The sequence below is a fragment of the Peromyscus maniculatus genome, chromosome 16, assembly GCF_049852395.1.
Source record: "Peromyscus maniculatus bairdii isolate BWxNUB_F1_BW_parent chromosome 16, HU_Pman_BW_mat_3.1, whole genome shotgun sequence".
NCBI lineage: Eukaryota > Metazoa > Chordata > Mammalia > Rodentia > Cricetidae > Peromyscus > Peromyscus maniculatus.
In genome coordinates this window covers 50134433-50158734 of record NC_134867.1, presented here as the reverse complement: position 1 = coordinate 50158734, position 24302 = coordinate 50134433, and the positions used below count along the sequence as shown (strand labels likewise).

The following is a 24302-nucleotide window of genomic DNA, read 5'->3' as shown; positions in this document are numbered from 1 at the left end:
GCTTCTCTCTGAGCCTCCTCTGTTACAACACCTACGTATCCTTACGTGATACCCAATCCGGTTACTGCTAAGTGTTAACAAAAAGAGACACCTGAAGCTTCCTCATTTGCTGACAGGCACCACCCAGGAGCTGATGGTCCTGTATTGGCTTATCAGTGCTCCTGTACTGTGGGGGGTGGTAATGCCATCCACCTCCACAGACAACACACAGACGGGGGCAGACAATAGGCACAAACTCAGCCTGTGTTTAAGACTACCCAGGGCTGCTGTGTCGGGGTATACCTGGAAAGTCAGGGTGGGGGAGGACCAGGTGAGAGACTCTAAAGTCACTAGTTCTCAGGAGCAGTAGGATGCCCGGGGTGGGGGCGGTGGGGGGAGGGATATGATATGCTGAGGAAGTCCAGCTGGCTGGCTGGCTGGCTGGCTGAGTGACCTTGAGGAAGTTCCCCGGCTTCTTTATCTCAGTCTCCTTACTGGTGAAATGAGTAAGTGCCTGCCTCTGGTGGGTATTCCAGAGATGGCATATTAAAAGGCAACATCAATTCTCAATGTGGGGGAAAGTGCCGCGTACGCAGAATGCATCTCAATAAAGGACTACTATTTGCCTTAGCATTGGCACAGGCGTGCAGGCCATCCGTGCGGCCTTCAAATCTCTGTTAAGCCCTCAGGCACTGGGGAAGAGACTCGAGACTCAACTAGCCTATCCCACCTCCTGGTTCTTCCGCCAATAGGAACCTCAGAGACAGTGGTCACGTGAGGGCTGAAGGCAGATACTCTGAACTACACACACACACACACACACACACACACACACACACACACACACACACACATGAGCAAGGCTTGCAACTTGAATTTATTCAGCCTGTCTTCATCTGTGAGGCCCCTCCACACTCAGATGACTTCATAGCTAGAAATGTGTAAGGTGGGTCACTTTTGGCCTTCCATTGCCTCTTTTGTTATTTTGCCATCTGCCCCCCCACCCCCAAACATAGTTGAATTGATATAGTCCGCAAATTTGGATATTTCAAGATGTATAATATACTATTCTGGCATGAAGGCTGCCACAGGCCAAGTCCTGCTGGGTTGGTCACCTGGGCTCAGTACAAAGGGTGTCACTCACTTCGTGGACAAGCCCCACGGCTCTGACTGTCACAGCTGAGATTTGATTTGGGCCCGGCATGAAGTTCGCCTGACCACGCACAGTTGGTGAGTGAATGCATGGTTCTCTACCAAAGTCCAAGCTTCTCCCCTGTTTTCACATTTCAGTAAGGCCTGCCATCGTGTGAGAAAAGCTTGGCAAATTCTGCACAGTGGAAACCTTGGCCAACAGACAGGTATTAAAACATCCAAATAGAAACTGACATTATACTCAAATATAAACAGAATTACTACACCAACAAACACTCACACAGAATTCAGGTTAGATCCACGTTTATGAAGTTATCCATCAAGCTTATGTCTCTTGCCAACCCCCCCCCACTTTCCCTCTCATCCCCCATTCTTTTACAGCTACCAGCATCTTCAATTTCATCCTAAAGAATTAAATCAACAAACAACAACAAACAGAACTAGAAAGCTTCAATAGTAGCAAGAAACCCTAATCTTTGAAAATAAGAGGAAATTCAGTCTCCTGGGTACAACTTGGTTTTGTTTACAAAGATCAAAAAGGCCTCTAGAACAATCATTCTAAACACCCACATGTTAAAATCTGAAATTCCTCCTAACATAGACTTATCTCCACAAGTAATGCCATTTCTTATTAAAGCAATCCATTATTTTCCCAATTTACTCACTACCATTTTATAAATGAGAAAATCTCAGAGCTGGGTGGGGGTAAGTCAGGGTGTTACTATGTAGCCCACAGAGCTCCTCTCCCAGGCTCAGGACTACTAGGATTGTAGGCCTTTTGCTGTATGCTGCAACATTCAGGAATATTAAGCTTTTATTTGATCTTTTGGGGGGCAGATTTTCATATAGTTTATGCATACTACTAAAAGTGGAAATGAAGAAGGTCATAATTTAAACAAGCATAATTATAATTCAAAGGTTCCTGTTCATCCCGATGCTCCCCATTTGATGTCCCCATTGTCATTATTGTTTCATCTTCCCAGGCAGCTCTTAAAGATCCCCTCAGAATTGAAGGTCCTCAAAGCCCCTTGTGAATAGAGACGTGAGATTGCTTCCTGGGAGAACAAAGCAGCCTCGAGGCTTTGAAGGGATATTAAGTGCCTTGATTGTCAGGTGGCTTGGCAAGATGGATGCACGGTGTATCAAATCTGCATGAGATACACTGCATCGCAAGCTCCAGAGAAGTCTATGCTGAGAACATAGAGGGCTATGGATGGCAACATGAGCTCGTAATTAAAGCTGCCCCACACCTCCAGATTTTATCGTCCGATCCTAGCCATTTCCCATCTTTTGTCATACTGGAATTAGTAAGTACCCAAAATACTGGACACCAGGATCCTTCATTCCACAACACTGAGCATTGCCCTGCTGGCACAGAATCAACCCTGTCAGCCTCAGCCAGAACTCAATTCATTTCTCACTTGAAATCATATTCTGTCTCTACTGAAAATCCGACACGAAGTGATTTCTTCTGAAAGAACCAGGGTGGGGTTTGCCGTCTCCCCGCCCCCACTCACCCCCACCCCCACTCACCCCCACCCCCTTTTTACCTTCAGTGCTCGGCTTTTTCATTTCTTCCACCCTAATTAGTTTCTTTTTGACTCTTCGAGTAGAGTTTACCAGCTTGTGTAGCCTCTTAAACTTCACCGACTCCTCGGTCTCATCATCTGATTGTTCTCTTGACTGGCAAAGAAACAGAGGAACAGTTAATCAGTTAATTGCTCCAGAGCTGTGCCCTCCCGGCTGGCATAGCTGGCCTCTCAGCCACAGCTCTGCCACCAAACTTGGGATATCAATAAATCTACCCAACAGGTTTACAAAACCCCACATACCCTCAGATGGCCCAGTTCGGCAGAGAATCAGTCCTAGGGACAAAGTACACATTCTTGGCATTGACTACCACATGGGGAGTATGTGTGTGTGTGTGGGGGGGGTCTGTCCCACCATCCCGCTCCCTGTGTCTTTCAAGCCAAGTCCAGCAGGACTTTCTCCTCAAGCTGGCCCTGTAATTCCAGTTACGCTGCTGTGGTTTGGGCCAGGCTCTCCTCTGTCTGGCCCATCGGGACTTGCTGTTGAACGTGGTCATCAACCACTTCTCCAAAACCAAAATTTTGTTGACTTTTTCCAGCACCCTCCCTCCCCCCCCCCCCCCAAAATCAAAACCAGCAGGCAGAAAAGGGGAAGTAATGAAAAAAAGAAGAGAGAGAGAGAGAAAGGAAGAAAGGAAGGAAGGAAGGAAGGAAGGAAGGAAGGAAGGAAGGAAGGAAGGAAGGAAGGAAGGAAGGAAGGAAAGAGAGAGAGATTAAAAGAGAGAGAGAGAGAGAGAGAGAGAGAGAGAGAGAGAGAGAGAAAGAAAGAAAGAAAGAAAGAAAGAAAGAAAGAAAGAAAGAAAGAAAGAAAACACTCCTCTTTCCTATTTGCTCTAACTGCCTGCCACATCACAGCTGTCCCTTCTGCCTCCCCCAGCTCCTTCTGAGGGCTCCCGAGGCAAGGCTGAGGACAGCCCCACATTCCTCCAGAGAAACAAGGGAAAAAGCTGACCTTTACAGCCATACAGTACAGTCCATATTCCCTAGCATCCCATTCCATGCTGCAGCGATTCAAGTGTGCGCTGGCCCAGCTGTTTTCCCTCAAGTATCAAACGTTACAGAGGAGAGAGAGAGAAAAAAAAAATTCTCTCTCCATAGCAGTGACCCGGGCTAAAAACAATCCTTTCCTTGTGAACAGAATGAGGGCTTCGTTTCCAAGTCCATTCCGACATTCAGTATGCAGCTTCCTCTACTGTATCTCTTGAAACTGTGAAAAAGCAAAGGGAGTTTCCCGACCGGAGCGCAAGCTGCACACTGCACCACCCGGCCTTTGGGGGCACCCCAGCCTTAGCCTACCCCTTGCAGCCAGTGAGCAGGTCCAGCTAATCCTGCACTTCTTGACAACAGCATCCCTTCATGTCCTCCATGCAATCCTCCGGGAGAGAGATGACTCAACCCACCCACCCACTCCCAACAAAACAAAACAAAACAAACCACATCTCTAATCCGAGACCAGTGAGGGGACTTCCCCCAAGAAAATCTCTCCCTAATCTCAATTTTATAGGCAATAAAATGGGTAAATAAGTGTTGGCAGAGAATGGCACAAAAGAAGGTAGACGGAGACCATGTGGGTTACTCAGGAATGGTACATGCTGGGAGGGCACAGATAATTTTCTCGGCATGATAGTACCCTCTTCTGGATAAGTTTGACCCACTTTCTGCCACCTCTTTGCCTTGGGGATCACTTCATGGAGCCACTGTACTTTATTCCTGTTGACTGTCTGTGAACGATCCACTCACTGATGATTAATTAGTACAGACTTCAGCAAATCATCAGACTGGAATATTCCTCAGTCTTCCATTCTGTGAAGTGCATCCCTATCTATGCCCAACTTCTCTAAAGTTCCTAGGAAAACACCGCCTGCAGATTCAGGTTGTAGAGACGGCTCATTGGTTAAGAGCGCCACTGGCTGCTCTCCCAGAGGATCCGGGTTCAATTCCCAGCACCCACATGGAGTTCACAGCTGTTTGTAACTCCAGTTCCAGGGGATCTGGCATACACACCAAATCCCCGACACATGCAAGCAAAACATCAATGCACATAAAATAAAAATAAACAAATCTTTAAAAAAAAAAAAAAAGTTGCCCACTATCTACTTGGCAGACTAGAAGGAAAATGGGAACCTACCCCCCATCTCAGTAAGGAAAAGGGGGCGGTTATGCTGAACAATTATGGTTAATGCACTTAGTTCAAAAGCGCAAGGTAAAAAAAAAAAGTTAAAATAGTAAGCTTAGCTCCAAATACAAAATGATAACATCTGGTTTAAATTTCATTTCTACTTTGTTGACGTGTAATGAACTGAAATGGTCAGAGTGGCCAACCAGAGGCATGAGAACTTGGTTACCCTCATTCTGGGTCATGAGCACCTCAGTAATCCACGGTGCACTGAATTCATGCAAACGTTTCAAAATATTGCAGCCTCCCATTGCCAGCAACTCAAGCAGAAGAATTAACCTTCTATTACACAAGGCTTCTGTATATTCAAACAACAACAAACAAACAAACAAAACCAGGCTAGGTATCTAGCCTTGACATTATAATAAATTCCAGAGTCAAGTCAAGGTTGAATTAAGCACCAACTGTTTGAACTTAAGAGATAGGAAGCTAGATTATGAGATTAAAAACCGGTCATGTACATCCGCTCCATAGCTAATTTGTTGGTAGTGGGCTGTTGATGGTTTGTGTACTGGGGAGGGTGAGCATTTGAGTGCATAGAAAGTACTGGAATGTAGGAATCAGTAACACAAAAACTCTTCTACAGAGACACAAGCCATGCACGGAAAAGGTACATTTGCATGAACTTTCCAGGAAGAAATAAAAATAGTCACATCAGGACATGAGACTGAAAGCCAACATTCCCCCATCGGAGCCTTCCTTTTGTCAGCCTGCGTTCACTGTGGTGAAGAATAACACAGTCCAGGCACTTCCTCAATCGGTCACATGGTCTACCTACATTTTGAGGAACATGAGCTCCTGAGAACTTTAAACTGATGCTATTTCTATTCTTCTAAGTCAGTGGAGGTTCTGGAGGTGTCGGCCACTGACACATCCCAAGCACGACAACCACGGACTTCCTCTGTCATGTCACGCTCTGGACCCTAGGCAGGTTGATATGGCAGGCCATTGAAGAAATGGATACTTGTGCGTTTTTCCTTTTTAATTAAAAGATTCCTCTGTAGTCAGCCTGGGAGTCTTCAAGACAGTTTTTATTGATGGGAAGAATCAATTTCTGGATTCCTTTTGAGTCCCAGGGAAGAAACATATGACATACTAGTTTTTTAAAAAAAAATCTCTCCAGCTGTTTCAATATAAAGACACAAGTGACTGCATTTCTTCTAAACTGAGTAATAAAATCTTCAGTGTATATTTCTCTTTCAAATAACCATGTGTTACTTTCTAAATGCTGAAAACTAGAGTATGTTTTAATATATATGTATATTATATATGCATATATATATTATCCCTTTTATTCAAGAAATTGACTATCATAAAATGGAGTTTGAGAACCTTTTAAATTAAGAATCACTAAAAATACGTACATATAATTTTTAAAATATGTAAATATTTTTTAAAAACAGTCTTGATAGGCAGAAAATAAATATTGTGTAAGTATTTGGAGGGGAATCCTTCCTACCTAAAGGGGGTTTGTATATAAATGATTCTAAGAAATAGGCTCATAACCAACACAGATCCACATAAACCAAAACAAAAACTTAAAAGCATATGTTCGCATATACTCAAACATTTTCCCATCTCTGTACCCCTGCACCTCTGAGTTAGTTTAAGTTCACTAAAGTAAACTTCAGCTTCATCACTTTATAGACAAGAAGGTGAAGTCCGTCAGCTTTATCCACCCCATCCCAAACCAGCCCGAGAAAAAAAGCATGATGCCACCAAAGATGTGCAAAATGCCTTTAGAGCACTGTAAACAGAAACATTTCATTTCTAAGCTTTCTGCTGCAGATTTTTCCACCAGAAAACCCATATGGCTCAACTTTTAATTACTTTGGCTAATGCTATATGTAGTAATTCTGTGGTGAATGCCTAAGTGTTTCATTTCTGGTTTCCATAGCAACATTACATCAGATTGCAGACAGCTGGCTCCACAGTTTTAAACCATAACAAATTGACCAAGCCAAGGCACAGAACTATAGCTGCTTTAAAGAGATAGCACACCCTTCGGCTGCTAGGCACTGAGGGAAGAGTCTATGGGGCCATTTGGCATGGACAAGAGGGCGGAGCCTCCTTTCTCCCCAGCTTCTCTTGGAACAAGTGCATCCTTTGACACATCTGTGATGCTCTAATGGGAAAAGCCAGGGAGCCAGCGTGGAGAACTTTTTATAACACAACTACACGCAAGATGATCGGAAAAGGGGAACCAAATGAATCACATCTGTAAATAAGAAGGTCTGTGTGCTGGTGCACTCTAAAAGCGTCCCCTCGCTGCTCAGCCTAAGCCTGTCACTGCTGCCTGAAACAGATACTTCACTGGACCTTATAACACACAGTTCTCCTGTCTATGATGCACAGAATAAGGGGTTTCCGAAACGTTAGTGGCATAGTAACAACAAATGTGCTGGAATAAATATTAATCCATACTCGCAGGGAACAACCAGATCCTTAGGGAGAACCATATGAGACCATCCTGAGCACAGGGTTACCGCTTGCCTCCCGGCTCCAAACCCAAGACACACTGTCACAGTTAAACAATCAGAAAAACCAATCCCTCTCTCTCCCCCGGAGTTATACAACATCACACAATATAGACGTGTTTCTGAGAAGTAGTTTTCAACTGCAAATATATTTGCTTGAGGAAGTCGCACAATAGTTTAGTTTGAACCCAGTCCATGAGAAGACATAGACACTTCAACTTCCTACTGCCCGGCTGTCACTACATCAGTTCTAAAAGTTATGAGAAGAAAGCCAATTAATCTTTCTTACTTACTGAACACAATGCTAAATCTGTCTGGAGTTAAGCCCTTCATACAGAGTCAGCCCAACGCGCAGAGTGGCTCCAGCCTGCACTTGCTAATTCTTTCGTACTTTCAAAATAATATCTAGTATTCTCCAAGAGTTACGGATGGTAACTGAGTGAACCTGCCGGGCGAGAAGGCAGAGAAGCAGCTAGGGGGAGATGGACAGATCTAGAGAAACTTAGGAAGCCAAGAAAGTTGCTTCTCCTCGGCAGGAGCGAGCAGAAAGCATTTTTCTTGAAGCAACAGAAAAGTTTTCCTTTCACACACACACACACAAAAGCATTCATCGACTTACCGGCTTCGGCATTTAGCAGGCGTAAGGGGCAGTTTTGCAAAAGGTGCGGTAGGTAGCCCTTCCCCCTCCCCCTCGGAGCAAATCTCACTCTTGATCCGTCTGTCCGTCCTGCTATCTCCAAGTCGGACCAGGCACTCCTGCGAACATGTTCTCTGCAGTTACATGATCGGGCAGGCTCTCCCAGTCACAGCCCAACATCCAAAGAAGAGCACCAGGACACTGACTGGATTCAATTAGCCTCTCTCTGCCTGCTGCCTGATTCCCCAGTCGCTTGCTAGCTGTATAACTTGTAAGAAAGGCATAAGTCATCAGCTCTAAGCAAATCTCCTATTCACCACAAGGAAAAAAGGGAGTGTTGTGCATGGCCAACAATCCCTGTTTTCACTGAGGAAGGCTCCCTGACCTCCTGCTGGCCTCCAGTTCCTTAATTACTGTCTATGGAATTCCAGAGAAAGAAAGAAAGAATGCGAGAATCTGAGCAAATCCAGGACAGAGAACTAACCCTTCCGAGTGACTGAACTCTAAAACAGATCGGTTTTGCAGATGGGGCTCCGAACGTTCCCTGAAGGGAGTGGTCTCGATTGAAAGGAGACACCTTTCCAGGACTATTTTTGAAACTACTATTGTAAGGTTTATGATTGTGGTTTTCTCCCCGAATGTCTCTGTCTCTGTCTCTGTCTCTCTCTCTCCACGTTCTTCCCACCCACCCCCCTCACCCCATTTTTACCCTCCAGAGCAAACATAGGCTATTTCCCCTTCCCCAAGGCTTCTAAAACTGCCTTCCCAAATTGTTTCAACAGTCATTTCAGGGCAGCTGAGTTCCCGTGCATTCTAGAACAGCGGGCTCAAGGACTATGTCACAAGATGATCATTTCATTTTCTCGGGGGGAGGGGGTCTCTGGGGAGCACCAGGCACATGCTGTTATTTCAACAGAACATGGCCTAAACAAGACAGAAACTAAAAACCCATATAAAGGAGTCTCCATGACGTGCGGTGCCCTTCTGCCTGGCTCTCCACGGCTAACTTCACTCAGTTAAGGCATTTATTCCCACTGTGCAGCCCGCACCATTCATGCCTGGCTCTGTCTTCCATCGTGGGGCTCTTTCTTGTCCATCTCTTTATAGGGCTAGCACACAACACCAATAAAATGCCTAGCAGCCTGGAGTTCACCAAGGAGTGCCAACGATTGCGTCCTTAAAAATAGCAGAGGGTTGCCGGACAGTGGCGCGCACACCGTTAATCCCAGCACTCAGGACGCAGAGGCAGGAGGATCTTTGTGAGTTTGAGGCCAGCCTGGTCTACACAGTGAGTTCCAGGACAGGCTCCAAAGCTACACAGAGAAACCCTGTTTCGGAAACAAACAAACAAAAAGAGCAGAGGGTCTTTTTGGAGGAGGTGCAATACTTACTTAAGTGGAAAAAAATTAAATTAAATTAAAAAAAAAAACAAAAAAAAACAAGAACTGAGGCACAAAGCTCACAAGAGGGAAGTCATGCTTTTTTGCCCCGAGTCTCCAGTTTACGAATTGGACTGTCAGTCCATCTTCCCACTCTGCTGGGCACCTCACCTGCTTCTCTTCTCTGCCCACCAGAGACCTCCTTCTTTAGCAATGAATCAACCTCACACCCCTCACACCCCTCCGTCCTGTCTTCAGCCCCAGAAGCCTCTCTTCTACTTTTATGACACTTCCTCTTCTTCCTCCCACAAGGACTCACCATAGCTCCCCTGCATTGTCCAGCTCCCTATATGACACGCCAATTCCCACACACTCGGTGCCTCACCACCCGTCACCAACATTTCAGCGACACGCACAATAGAGGCCGCAGCAGGTGCATTTTGGCTGAAGTAATATTAACTCTGGCATTTTGCAAATACCACTCCCTCATTCCATGAAGTACGTTCAGGCAAGACCCCTTTTCCAACTAGAAAGGACTGGGCAGAAAGTGGGACCCTATGGTCCTGCCCCTGCACTACTCTACCTGGGAGAGAGTATGGCCTCTAGTATCAGAACAAGCTGATTTTCACTTCAGAGTAAGTGATCATAGCTGATGATGGTCCTAGGATTCCTAAATGCATCCTCGGTTTGAAGACATTTATCTCAGAGTGCTGTTGTTTGGAAACACAGTGTTCCTGGAGTTCAGTTGTATTTGTTACCTCTGCACCTTCTATTTGTTACTGACTGGAGTTCTATCAGAGTCCACTTTATTCTTACAAATGGCTCTTTTAAGAGCTATGGGCACAGCAAGTCCACGGAGGAGCCACAGAGCTAGAGGCCCGGTGACAATCAGGCTTAGGTGGCACAGGATGCCAAGATGTAGAGAAGGTTGGCGAAGTTTAGAAGCCAGGACTCTGAAAACTGAGCCGGCATGGGTTTAGATCCCCTTCCATCACTGGGAAGGGTGGGTAGCCTTAGGCGTGTGTGTTAACTTCTCTCGTGGAAGGATAGACAGGCTCCTTGTGTTTGAAGCCTGCAAGGCCTGATGGAAGAAACACTTCCTCAGCTTGGATGGATGAGGACACTGTAAGGAGGGTAGAGGGCAGATGGCTTTCTGACTCTGTACCAACCCACCATGGCCTGCTCCTCAGGGTCTTCTAAGAGAAGGAACAAGAGAGCTGACTCTATATATCCCTTTCCATGCCTCTGCCCCCACCTCTCAGAGGACAAGCCTGGTATTTATAGAAATAATATTGGATAGCCGGGCGGTGGTGGCGCACACCTTTAATCCCAGCACTCGGGAGGCAGAGGCAGGCGGATCTCTGTGAGTTCGAGGCCAGCCTGGGCTACCAAGTGAGCTCCAGGAAAGGCGCAAAACTACACAGGGAAACCCTGTCTCAAAAAACCAAATAATAATAATAATAATAATAATAATAATAATAATAATAATAATATTGGGCTCCGCTTGGGACATGGATTTGCCTTTCAGAAGACAGGAAACTGTCTAGGGACAGAGACCTGGTCTAGCCTCCTGACTTTGAATGCACGGAGCCTGTTCACAGCAATCCGTTACCAGAGTTTCTACCCACTGCAAGGCCTCTATAAATACTTAGGTCGTCAACAAGAAATGAAGATGTTTAGACTCCTCAGCCCCAGCCCTCGGCTCCCAGCCTTCACCATGCATCAGGGCAAACATCTGAAAAAAAACAGACTGCGCTAGAGTGGCCCGAGGAAATTCTTGGTTCTGGAAGAGTAACTCAGAGAGTCTTGTTCTCTCCACAGTCGACTTGGACCAACCTGAACACAACAGGTGTACAAACTGGCTCAAATGCACATTCGGAACTTCTGAATTCTGTGCCCTTCGTTAGGTCTCAAGGCAGGGTGCCAAGGCCTTGCTGTGGGTTTAGAACTGTGTGGTCACATCCCTTCTCTTCCTCTCAGTTGGAGTGTGCTCTGTTCCACTACTCGGGGACTCTGGAAAGGGTCCCCAGAGCAGCTGCTTCTCATCCTCCTGAGAGCAACTCAAATGCCCAGGCCCTCTTCTAACAACGGCTCTGTCCACCCATCCGGGGGCCTTCTGGCCTTGACTTTCACTGCCTTAGCCTATGTGGCTGCACAGCAACCCAGACCAACTTTATCTAGAGCAGGGGTTCTCAACCTGTGGGTCACAACCCCCACACGGGGTCTCATATCAAGTACCCTGCATATCAGATACTTGCATTATGATTCCTAACAGTAGCAAAATTACAGTTATGAAATAGCAACAAATATTTCATAACAAATAATGAAATAGCAAGCATAAGTTTATGCTTGGGGTCACCACAACATGAGGAATTGTATGAAAGGGTGGTTGCATTAGGAAGGTTAAGAACCTTCTTAGATGACTTGACATACATGCCTTCATGACTGTATTAATTACCTGGCCCCTCATTGAACTTCACGATGACAAGGAATGCGGTCATGATCACTTACAGAGCTGTACTTTAGCACATTTACTATCTGTTTCACATGACATATATTTAAAAGTTAAAACTCTGCAAAAACACACAGAAGAAACGACCTGTATCCTCATACTCAGAAAAATCGCTAGTGTTTTGATTTATGTCTATCAAATCTCCCCCCCAACACACAATTATAAATATATAATCCCAGTGACATAAAGGGGATTGAACACCATACCTGACTACCTGACCATCACTTCACTCTGTCAGTGAGGAGGAGCCCACCTCTTCCCTCTGTTGCCTCTGGAGGTCTTCTTTAGAGAAACCCTAGAACTCTCCATGTATGCTTCTCAAACTGTTTCAAAACCCACTTCTTAAAAGAAGCATCTACAGAGAATTTTCCCATGTCAACAGATACTCTACCAACAGAATACACCAAAATGTTAGCGATTCAACAGCATTCCATCATAGAAGGATGTTGTTATTTACTTAAACAATGCGCCTGTCATCGGACATTTGAATGTCTCCAAACATAAACCAACTTGGATGCATATTGTGGCAAATTTATTAACATGTCCAACACAGTCTTTTTCTCTGAACTGATGATTAGATTTTAGAATTGATGTGTTTAAAAAATGTGTCCACCTGCAAGACTTTTGACACACATTACAACTCTGAGAAATGTGTTGTCTTAACTATATTCCTCATTATTGCCAGTCCCGAGCATTATATTTTTTTCCACTTGGATAAATGAAAATTGGATCTATCTTGATACTGTTTAGGTATTTCTTGACTTGGGATGGATGGATGGATGGATGGATGGATGGATGGATGGATGGATGGATGGGTGGGTGGGTGGGTGGGTGGACGGACGGACTGAAGGCATTCAGAAGAGCAAGAAATGCCAACATAACTAAGAAGAGTCCCCTAAACTTACAAGCATCGCAAGAGAGAAAGTCCAGGGAGGAAAAGTGCCCAGAAATGATGATGATGAACACAGGACAGGAGTGCTGCCATCATCCCTGGGACACAGAAAAGGAGATCTGCATATGGTAAGATGACCCTCAGCTAGGAAAATTCAGACATGCTTTAATGAGTGGTTAACTCCTGTCATGGCTTTGGGGGAGGCACATCCATGTTCCTACATGACCTAGAAGTTAGTGTTGAAATGGTCCCAAAGACGTACTTCCTTGTCCCCTCTGGCCTCAGATGCTCGCCCTATCTAGTTGGACAAAACAGAAGTCAGCTGACGTGGCCTTATAAACAGCATGTGACACCGATCAACAACCGCTTCTGCCCTCCTCTTCTCCAAGCTGGATTTCATCATCTCTCCACCATGGCTGGTCTCCCTCCGTGGTCCAAGAAGTGATGCACAAGGGGTCCCTCCCTACCTTGGGGCTACATTTTGGCTCTGCCTGGGTACACTCAAGATTTTTCCCAACACTTGAGGACTGAACCATGTCCAGTCATGATAGAGACCTTTGGGCCACTGTTATCATGGCAATCTTTGTGTTTACAAAAAAAAAAAAACATTAGTCCTGCTGAGTTTAGAGCAATCCTGTTCAATTTAAAGCGTGTAGCCACACAAAACATAACGCACATTGTGCCCCGCACCCCACTGGATTACAAAGAAGTCAGGCAAGGAGACCCATCTGTTTAGTAAGAAATATTTTGCTTGTTAAGGGGTGACATCATTGCCCTCTGAAATTAGGAGAATTTTGTCAGCAGATGGAAAAAAACGACGAGATTCCATTCTCCTCCCAAAGGTACCGCGCAACAGTGAAATAATCGCTCTGGCAGCTTCCAAATTAACTAGTTGTCGCCAAACTTGAGGAAAGGGGAAAAAGAGGAGGAGGAGGAGGAGGAGGAGGAGGAAGGGAAGATAATTATAGGAGACTTTTATTTGGAAAAAGTGTGTGGGAATTTGAGGTAATATTACCATCCCCTACGGGGAAAAGACTGTCAGCACTTAATTCATTTTAAAAACTTTAAAAATTAATAGAGGGCCCAAAGGAACACAAATGTATGTTACCTTCCACAGCATACTCTAGTCTGTTTCCTGGACTCAAGAACATGGAATTACTTTTACCACTCCCCTAAAATAATGTTGCTATCTTCTTTCTTCCAAAGGAGGAGGGAAAAAAGCAGATCAAGAGTCCTGTCGCCAAGCCTAGGGAGGGGATGGGCACAAGAAGCCCACCACTCCGAACCGACAGTGTCTCTGGAAGCAGAGGAAAGGCTTTTCCTCCTCCCCTGTGGGTGGAAAAGAGGCAATAAGAGGCCTGACTTCCTTTCCATATGTGAAGCCTTGGGTGACATTCCCGCACGATGTCATCCTGTGCATAGGTCAGGGGACTGTTTATATGAAGCATCTTACGGTCACAGAGGTCGAAATAAGAAGAATCAGGCAAGTCGGCAGCAGCAGGAAACTTCCCTTGTGAGAGACACCCCATGCACATCCATGATATGAGGCACCCTTAAGATTCTAGCAAAGCCCATTCCCCTCATTCTCAAGTGCCCCCGGCTCTCATACAGCTCCGTGCCATGGATAAGGCTGACTCAGAGCAGTACTGCCAAGTAGGGCAACCATACGTGTGCTGGAAAGTCCACTGTTCATTCCCGAAGTGGGAAGTCTCCTCGGGGACTGGGTGTGTTGCAAAGTCACATTAACTTTGGCATCTCAGACTACTGACTCATGGTTCAGGCACAGTGACTTCTCAGGACAGGGCTGTCGGACAACTTTGTCTAGGCACATGATGATGTAGAAACACAGAAAACCTAAGGAATCTAGTAACCGCAGAGGAAAGGAGGGTGTGGACACCCACCTCTGCCACCAGGCTAGCAGTTGAGCCCAGGTCACTCCTGAAGTCACAATCTATATATCCTTACCATAATTTGGGGTTTGTCTATAGAGTTAACAAGAAGTAACTTTGTTCCAAACTAAAGGGTCCAGGGTCCTACCTAAAAAACAAAACAACAACAACAAAAGATCATTAGCATTGAGGAGGCTGTATGTGGTCACTGAATTGGTCAAACCGTCAGGGTACAATTGCTGAACACTGAACCACTGGATGGCCTGCTCACAACAGCAAAGAGAATGGACAGCCTCCTCCGCCAAAAACATTACTCCAACCCAGCAAAATAGATCTCACTATCCACAACCAAAGGAAAGAATGTGCATTAACACTTAACACGCTGCACGCCTCAAGGTAAGAAACAAACTACCAAAGGCTCCCTCCCACTTTTTCAAAAACCAGACTAGCAAACACCAGAGAATTCGGTCACAATCACAAATCTGGAAAGAAGCAAAGCTCATGACTCCTGCATCGTCCATGACTCGGGAACAGGGGGAACGGAACTGGCAATCAGTGGAGGAAAGGTGAAAAGTTGATAATGAAGCTGCTTGATCAATATTAGACCTCCAGAACTCACTAGAATCTGAGACGTGAATTAAAGGCAGGGTGGCTCTGCTGCCATGAACCAATGGGCATGAATTGTGACAGGGTGCATTGAACGTAGTCTCAGGAGAGAGAAAACACAGTACAGGTATTTCAATGGATACCATGTTCTATCGCTTCTCTGGCCTGTCCATCAAGCTATAGCAACAATAAACACAAATGAACTACACAATAAAGACCTCAGCAGGGGATGGGGTAGGGGAAATCTACTGTTACAGAGCATGGCACACAGTCAAACAGTGACACTTCCCACATCAGCACAAATAAGAAATGTGACGAGAGCCACCCCAGCATGATCAAGTTGGGGGGAAAAGGATGGCAGATGTGACAAGTAGGAAAAAGGAAGCGGGTAGGGAGAGGGAGCACGAGAGCTTTGGAAAACGGCTGCAATTTTTTGATCTGTCTTCGCCAGGAGACAGTAGCAGAGTCAGGTGGAAAGTCCAGCTGTTTCACCATGGGAAATGTTTAAGGTTAGCAGTGATGGCTCAGCAGTTAAGTGCACTTGCTCCTCCTGTAGAGAACCCAGGTTCAGTTCTCGGCATTCATGTGGCAGCTAACAACAGTCTGGAATTCCAATTTCAAGGGATCTGATGCCCTCTTCTGGCCTCCTTGGGTACCAGGCACACAGGGCACAGACTTACATGTAGACAAAACACTCAAACACATACATTTTTTTTTTTAAACTTAAAATAATAAGGTCATAAATTTAGTTAAATGAGACCTCAAAGACAAGAGGACTTGCACAGATGATCCAAATTTAAAAGTTACAGACATAAGGAAATAAAAAGCCAACACCTGTTACAGAACATATGTGTGAATAAGAAGGAACTGAGAACAGAATGTCCACCCTGGTAGTCAACGTACAAAGAAAGAGAAAAAGCTTCGTAACACATAAGTCCGTTTTCTCCTACTACCCATGCCTGACACCCACTTCTCTGTTATCTCCTGGAGAACTGCTCAGTATCAGTCACCTTTGCTGTGGAGGCTTCCAAGGGTGCAGTGAACTTCCTGTGTGTACCTGACATCTTTCTTCCCCATGGCCCACATCCATGCTCTCCATTTGCCTGTCTCCTTTTCCCAACCACAAGTCCGTTGTGCATAAAGACTGGTGCATGGTAGAACCTCAACAAATGTTTGCCCAATGGGCCATTAGAGGAATGCTCAAGACGGTGTTATTTCATCCACACACTGGGTCAAATGGGCAGCGGGGCAAGAGATGAATCACTTAGTTTTAGGAATCCATTATGCAATGCTATTAGCTTTATACAACTAACAGTACAACATCAGCCCATCAGAGGGTGTGGTGTATGGCCTAAGGAAGAGAAAGTGGGACACAGAAGAGAACAGAGGAATACTTTCAACGGCTATTATTCTGTGGAATTAGAATTTGGGTGTGTTAAATATTGCTTCCCTGTTCAAAGCCCTGGGTTCAATCCCCAGCACCCACACCATTTTATTTATTTAGTTTTGCTCTCCAAATGAATATCATTGTCTGTTGCCGACTGCAGTTCTGAGAGTTTGGGGATAATGGGGGACTGTAATGACTGAGTTCAAACGCACTATAAACAAGCGATGGGCGGCCTATGACTTCAATGAGCTGGCTCTGGGTGCAGCTTATTGGACCCTGACTCTGGATCCTGTTCATGAACCACAAGAAGGCCTTGTGGCCCAATAAATAAGGCTTGGCATTGGTGCAAATGACTTAATGAAGGCCAGAGATGTGACGAATCAATAACACCGGACAATGATGGCCCTCCTCTTTCTCTTCAAACTCCCTGGGGTTGCTCCCTCCAGCAAAGGGAGGAAGAGCCATTGCAAATCAAAATGCCAAACCCTGACCCAAATTAGATTATATCTGCATGCAGATAGAATCAGTTAGTGGGCTATCTCATTTGGTAGTCATGTATTAGGCTGGACAAATGAATCTATGTTTTCATAGGTCAAAAGCTAACGATATCTCTAATTTTATATCGTTTAACCCGATAAAGCAGCAACAGACCAAACTGTATTAAAAGGCTATCAAGTTAAAAATCTCTTTTCAAATAAATACCCTTAGGTTACGCCACACTTGGGCACTTTGTGTTTTATTTGTATGCATGTAGCCCTTGATACATGGAGGAGGGTCCACAGGCCCCACTTCCAACTTCCTGTAACTGTACAAACAAATGAAAACGAAGATGTCCCTGGTTAGTTTGCAGAGAACCCAAACTCCAGTTATCCCTGGGCCCAGGATAAGAATGCCTTCCACTTGTGAGAAAGCCATGCCATACGCTCAGTCCAACCACCTGTAAGAGCATTTCCCCACAGTTAACTGCTCACTCTTCACAAGGGGTACTGAAATCACACCAGGCCTCCTCCTAAATCCACTGACAGAGCAAAAGCATAGTGTGGCAGAAAACCAACTGCGCATGTGTCTGGAAAGAGTAGAGAAAGTCAGCAGGCATCCGTATGTTAAGTTTTTTCCAATATGCTACTGATATGGACACGTAGTGGCATGTGCAAAAATAGCATTTTATGGGGGAACTCGGGCATGTCCAGGGTGACAGCCAATGGAAAAGGACAGATGATCTTCCCATGGAGTAACAAAAGATGACATCCATGGGGGATTTACTGCGCTGTGCCATTAACCCTCACAGGGCAGATAGGATTAGCTGATCTGCCACAGCGGCAGAGCTGACAGGGGAGTGAGTGGGATCTGGATCCAGGTCTGACTCACGTCTGAGCTTACCCAGCCCTGCTCCCACGCTGGGGGAATGCTGGCTTCCAGAGGCTGGTGGAGGCAAGTACCTCCTTCTTGGCTAACTTTATTTCTTCATGGCGATCTTAAGGGACTCGTGAAATACATGCCTCAGACTCTGGCCCTGGTCCCAGGGAGAAAGCTGGGAACGGGAGGGGAGAGTGTTAAGTAAACAACAGGAAGTGGAGAAAGAACAACAGGAAGTCCTCTCGGCCACCACTCTCAGCTTGCAGCCACTTGGAATTTGGAGCAAATTCTTAAATTCTCAGAAACCTCTCACTACAGGGGTAGGGAGACAGCTCAGCCAGTTAAAGTTCCAACCACGCAAGCCGTAAGAGCTGAGTTCAATGCTCACAACCCGCATAAAAAGCTAGAGGTGGTGACTTGCATCTGTAATCCCACACTCTTGCAGCAAGATGGGAGGGCAGAGACAGGAGGATCACCAGGAAGCTGGGGCCAGGGAGCCTGGAGTACCACACAGTGGGGCAGCACAAACAAGAGGGACACGACTTACAAGGGAGAAGCCAAGAACCAACTTCCGGAAGTTGTTCTCTGACCTGTGCATATCCACCACGGCACTATACACACCTCTCTCCCTCTCCCTCTCCTTCTCCCTCTCCCCCTAAATCCCTGGATAAATAAACAAATAAATAACACTTCTTATATGTAGGATTTCTCTTGCTTCCTATCTCACTCAAAAGCGGAAAGCGAGGGAGCGATTTCTTCTACAAGAGGAACTGGAAAGGTCCTATTTGGCTATTACTTTGGTTCCAAAGCCCCTGATAAAATACAGGGTACGATTCCTTCCTATATTGTCTCACTCAGCTAAACAAAACGAAACTTTACTGAAATTATTCTTAAAAGGCAGACTAATCTTCTAAAAGCTTTGAAGATGTATTGAAAGACCAGAATCAGTGACAATTCTTCTTCTTGTTGTGGTCTTTTTTTAACAGTCACATTTAGAACGATTCAGAAGAGGGCTAATGACCTGGATTCTATGGTAGCATTCTTGCCCAGCATGTGCAAGTCCCAGGGTACAATCCCCAGCAAAGAATGGGGGGATGCCTGCCCCAGCTGGATGATAAATGTCCTCTGGTAACTATGGCCAAGCCTGGTTTCTCTTCCTTCCTGTTCCTCCTACAAGTGAAATGGGTCCACTCATCTTCTGTCAGTGAAACGAAGAGCTGACACATGGTGCAACCGCCCATGTTCAAGACCAGCTACTATAATGTTAAAGCTTCACATTTGAGCCATTTTTTCAGCCATAAGGGACTTATAAGGTGTCATGCTAATTTGAACCTCTTGGGGATGAAGCAAGTGTTACACAAAAAAGTTCCCATGGCAAAGAAATACAAAGGCAAAGTGGAGACCATAGAAAGTCACACTCACTCGGATACCCAAGTGAATTTTACACCGTGGGTCTAGCCTCTCTTAAATGTCCTCCTCATCAAGCAAGACAATATAAAAGAAGACAGTGAAAACAGGGCCAACCGTTTTCTTGGAGAAAATGGGTCCTGGATTGCCAGCTCTGATGCTGTGATACATGTGGATCTTTATGCATCATTTATGTGCCCAATAAATATTCATTAACCATCCAAATTGGTGAAAATATAAAAATCATATATTTTTCAACTGAAAATTATTTATAGAAGGGAGATTTTGTAAATTCAAATGCTGTCACCCGAAGTTCCCTTTTGAGTCTTACTTCCCAAAATGATGAAGCCAATGATATTGGTTCATGATTTTCTTCTAATGCTTTTGAATGTAAAAATCCCATTTTTGACAAACATTAACTTATAGATGTTAGTTCTCTCTGGTTAAAAACACACATATTTAAAATAAATACATTGAAAATAGGCCAGTTAGAAGTTAGGCAAGAGAGCACACACCTGTTGTCAAAGATACTTGGGCGCTGAGGCAGGAGGATTGCTTGATCTCAGGAGTTCAGGACACGCCGGGACAACATAGGACCCCCACCCACCCACCCACCCCCACACACATCTCAAAAAAGAAAAAATAAGCCCATGAGAAGAGGGAGAGGAGGAGGAAGAGGAGGAGAGATTCAACCCAGAACGGTAGACTCTAGATTCTAAAAAGGGCACTGGATGTGCACAGAAAAATGCTATCACTCTGTTCCCCCCAAAGTCTAAAAATGCAACCTACTCAGGACAGGACAGTTGTATACTGTGGTTACACTGTTAGCCAACTCCTTTCCATAGTAAAACTAGGCCATTTGTTCCCAGAACTGATATGAAGCATCTATGTGGGGTGCTCTAGCTTTCTTTCAGCACACAACAAAATAGCTAATGGTATTCTAGAAAGTTCTAATATAGATCTCCCTCTTTCAACATCAAGCCTGACTCTTCCAGCTTAAAGACAATACCTGTTAGTGGGGCACAAGAAATGACCTTGAAAAGCCTACACGATGGGCTGCCAGCGTGATACAGGGGGACAGAGTGTTCGTTAAGTATGCAAAAGGGCCTTGGGTCCTATCCTTAGTGCTATACACAAAAAAAGCAACAAAACCACCTGAGTTAAACCTAGCCACTGAAATTCTGTGGCTTCTAATTTTAGACCATTTCCAAAGCCTTAACCGATTCCACCCCAAACATAATATACTGAGGGCATATTTAGTGCAAACCTTCCTTGAGAGTCTTCCATCAACACTTAAAATAGCATCCTCAGAAGAGGCCGCCTGGCATTTTGTCTCCTTGTTGCTCAAATTTTTAGAAATAGTGTGCCCACAGGGCTCTCCTGAACCTCAAACCAGGTTAGCAATCATATTTATAGCTGGAATGAAAGACTAGGGAGAGATGCATTCCCGGAGATGAGGCGTTATAATGCCTGGGTCCTAACTCTGCGACGCTCCCTTACGTGGAGATCTCCTGACTCAGACTCTAAATCTCCTCAAGTGTGGGAGTGTTACCTCTCACAGGATGATTTGCTTCGTAAAAACAACAGACTTCACCATAGATTCTTCGCCCTACAAAGAACCCCAGCCTCAGAAACACGATTCCAAATTTTTCTACAACATTTTACTCCACGTGAAGCCACCAAGGCACTTATCTAAAACAGGTTAGCATCACTCCATGAGCCAGCCCTTCAGCTTTGTCACTGCCTTGGCTTGGCACCTGATAATCTATTTGAAATAATTTAAATAACACATTCCACTGCACAGCTTGGCTTTTTTTAGGAAGAACTTTCCTTAATGTTAGAGCACCAAATCCAGTTCATCAACTCTGATCCATCAGCTTTGTGAAAATATAAAATCAATCATTTACTAAGACTTCTGCCATAATAACTACATAATAGAGAGTGTAATGTATTAAATAAATGTTAATATAATTCATTCAATGTGACTTCTATAGACTTGTTTTTGATTTATATAAACGAGTGTGTCTATGCATGCATGTGTGTGCCATCTGTGCATACACCTGCAGAGGCCAGAAGAGGGCATCAGATCCCCTGGAGCTGGGTTACAGGCAGTAACCACTGGATGTGGGCACCGGGAACTGAACTTGGGACCTATGGAGAACTAGCGAGGGCTCTTAACTCCTGAGCCATTTTTCTAGTCCCTGAGATGTGTTCTTAACAAGAAGGTAAGCTGAACCTGAAGGCACAAAATTGACAGCCACAAACGACAATGCTTATATGGCAGGAAGCAAACAGAAAAAAAAATTACTAAAATGAATTAAAAGAAAAATATTTAAGTAAACGTTCAGCTATTTAAAAAGGAATACAATTAAATTCTTAACCAGAGCCTCCTTTAAATACTCCAACATGGACAACAGAAGTTCATTATTAACGAAATCCAGCACAGAACAGATGCTCCTCTGGCGAGGAGAAAGCTATTTTTCACTTCCCCTGGTAACTATCTTTAGAACTTTACACTCTTAGAAACTAGGAATGCGCATATGGATTTATTATGAGGTAACACGCAATTATCTCATGTCAGCTATGGGGGCAGGGGAGCCTATGAAATCAGTGCAAATGACCTCCTGAGGCATGCCAGGCATCAATATAGGCATTGAGGTCTGGTGACAAAGGCCTTATGATCCCCTGGGACTTTCAAGGTCTGGGCATTCCCGACTATGGCCAGTGAGCTATTTCCATCTCTGTATAGAAAGGAATCGATAGAAAACTGAAAATTGCCTAATTTGGGATGGCGGGGCAGGGCGAGGAGGGGGTCATCACAATGGAAATGATCTGACATTAACGGCCCTGGGATGGAGGCAATTTCAGAATACTGATGGAATATTGGGGGGTGTGGGGTGTTGATTTCAGTCTCCTTCAAAACACAGGGAAGGATTAAGTTAGGATAAGAGGGGCAAAAATCACACAAGTTGGGACTGCAACCAGGTTCAAGCCAACTTCAGGGACAACGCTTGTTGGTCACAGTTCTGCACACGAGGCATGATTAAGAGGGTGTGGGGGTCTGCAGCAAGTCAACTGGCCAAGCACACAGCTTTAGTAAACTCACTTCCTTAGTACAGGCCCCTCCATCACCATCTATACCCCCGTCCCACAAAGAGAAGTCATTCTTTACAGTTTCTGGAAGATGGTGCTCTATGTGGAGGGAATGTATGGAATTCATGGCCCTTCTTGGGACTGTGACAGAGTGCATTTATTTTGGGAGCCATGTAGAGAAAAACAGTTTGGTGGGAAGCTACTAATTAGAATTGTGTTTCTGGCACCCTGGATTTGTGTGTGCAAACATGAGTGTGATTTTAATATCTGCACTAAAAGGTAAGCTCTGTGGAGGCAGGGCCTCTCTTTTTCCTGAAGAGCTTGTGCTGTGCCTGCTTCCAAGCAAGTCCATGCAGAGCTCCAGATGAAATGTCCAAGAGGATAAAATGCCCAGTGCTTCCAACACTCATTCGATTCTGCGAGTTTGCAAGTAGGTGACGGCTCCCAGGGACCCTCTTAAAGGGATTCAACAAGCCAACGTCAATGAAATAATGCTTTCTTGGCGGGCTGTACAATATGTCCACAGAACTGAGTATACATTAACTTCTCTCCTAGATGACTCAAGACTAGCTGCTTGCAGTCTAGGTGTGTGAAGTTTGACAACAATCCTGTTTCTCTGAATGGACAAAGTCAACCTTGCCCTCGATTTAGATGGTATTGATCAGGACAGTACACAATGGGCTGGATACTAAAGGACCCACTATGGACAGCTGAGTCTCTGTCTTCTCTCTCAGTTTGAGTTTGAATCACACCCATCTTGAGTTACTGTATTTCTTCTCCATGATTTGCATTGGGTTCATGATATACACTTCTTAGTCTTTGGGATTTGGGATGAGAGACCCAGAGTCACATTCAAAACCATCAACATGGTTCTTTGATGACCTCATAGTCTCAGGACCCAAGGCTGGCTAGTGTGGGACACATTTATTATTATATCAGCACATGGATCGTGGCTTTCAAATTCACAGTCCTTCAGTGGCAATGGAAACCTAGTGTTTGTTTTGGAAATTGGGAAGAAGAATGCAGTGAAAGGGGTTACTTACTTCTGATAAGCTATCATTTGTTGCTTAGACACAAAGCAAAGTCAAGACTCAATCTCTAGCAAGCCCCAAAGCATGCTCCTAGAGATAGGAGCAAGTAGGATGGATGCTAGGTCAATTGAAGCTTTGCTTAGGTGAGCTGGACACTGGGCTGGCTGGGCTCTCTCTGCAGAGGAAAGAACACAACATGCCCGCCTCGCTCTAGGAGCCTGCTGTTCCCAGGGAAGCTGAGAGAGGTACAATTATTTCTCATACTCTAGGATAACTGCTTAGGGTTGATGTATTAAATCTGGCTCAACAAAAGCGTGAAATGGGAAGCAATAAATGTGTTGTGGGAGGCTACGGGAAGTTTTATAGAGGAAGTTAAGAACTGGGCTTCACCATGAAGAATGCAAGCATTTTCAGCAGGGGGGGGAAATGGAAGACACATTTTAGGTAGGAAAAAAAAATGTGTGGGTTAAACTCAGAAATATGAACAGCCCAAGGTTTGTTCAGTAATGAATATGGGGACCAGTGTGGCTGGAATGAAGGTTATTGGGTGTGGGAGTAAAAGATGAGATCAGAGAAAATGATCAAGCCAGATCACACAGGGCCTTGGGTGTGCCTCAAAATATGGCATTTATCTTATATAAAATAAGGAAGCATCAGGCTTTTTATAAAAACATATAATTTTTTTAAAAAGATCTTAAAAAGACAAAGTTAGTTCCAGAAAGACTGGCTATATCGAGCAT

At 44.8% G+C, this 24302-nt stretch overlaps 1 protein-coding gene across 9 annotated transcripts in view; it reads right to left on the bottom strand.

The window, feature by feature from the left end:
- Window positions 1-24302, bottom strand: part of Sash1 (SAM and SH3 domain containing 1) — a 246786-nt gene that overhangs the window by 31632 nt on the left and 190852 nt on the right. For 5 of the 9 annotated variants that reach the window (XM_076552784.1, XM_042262305.2, XM_042262306.2 and 2 more), the window contains one exon: window positions 2682-2814. In XM_076552784.1, the coding sequence (XP_076408899.1) occupies window positions 2682-2814 (133 nt within the window). Of the gene's footprint in view, window positions 1-2681; window positions 2815-2963; window positions 3239-7992; window positions 8657-12107; window positions 12420-24302 lie in introns of those variants that run through there. The other 4 variants (XM_076552786.1, XM_042262308.2, XM_016002948.3 and 1 more) reach the window with 4 other exon arrangements.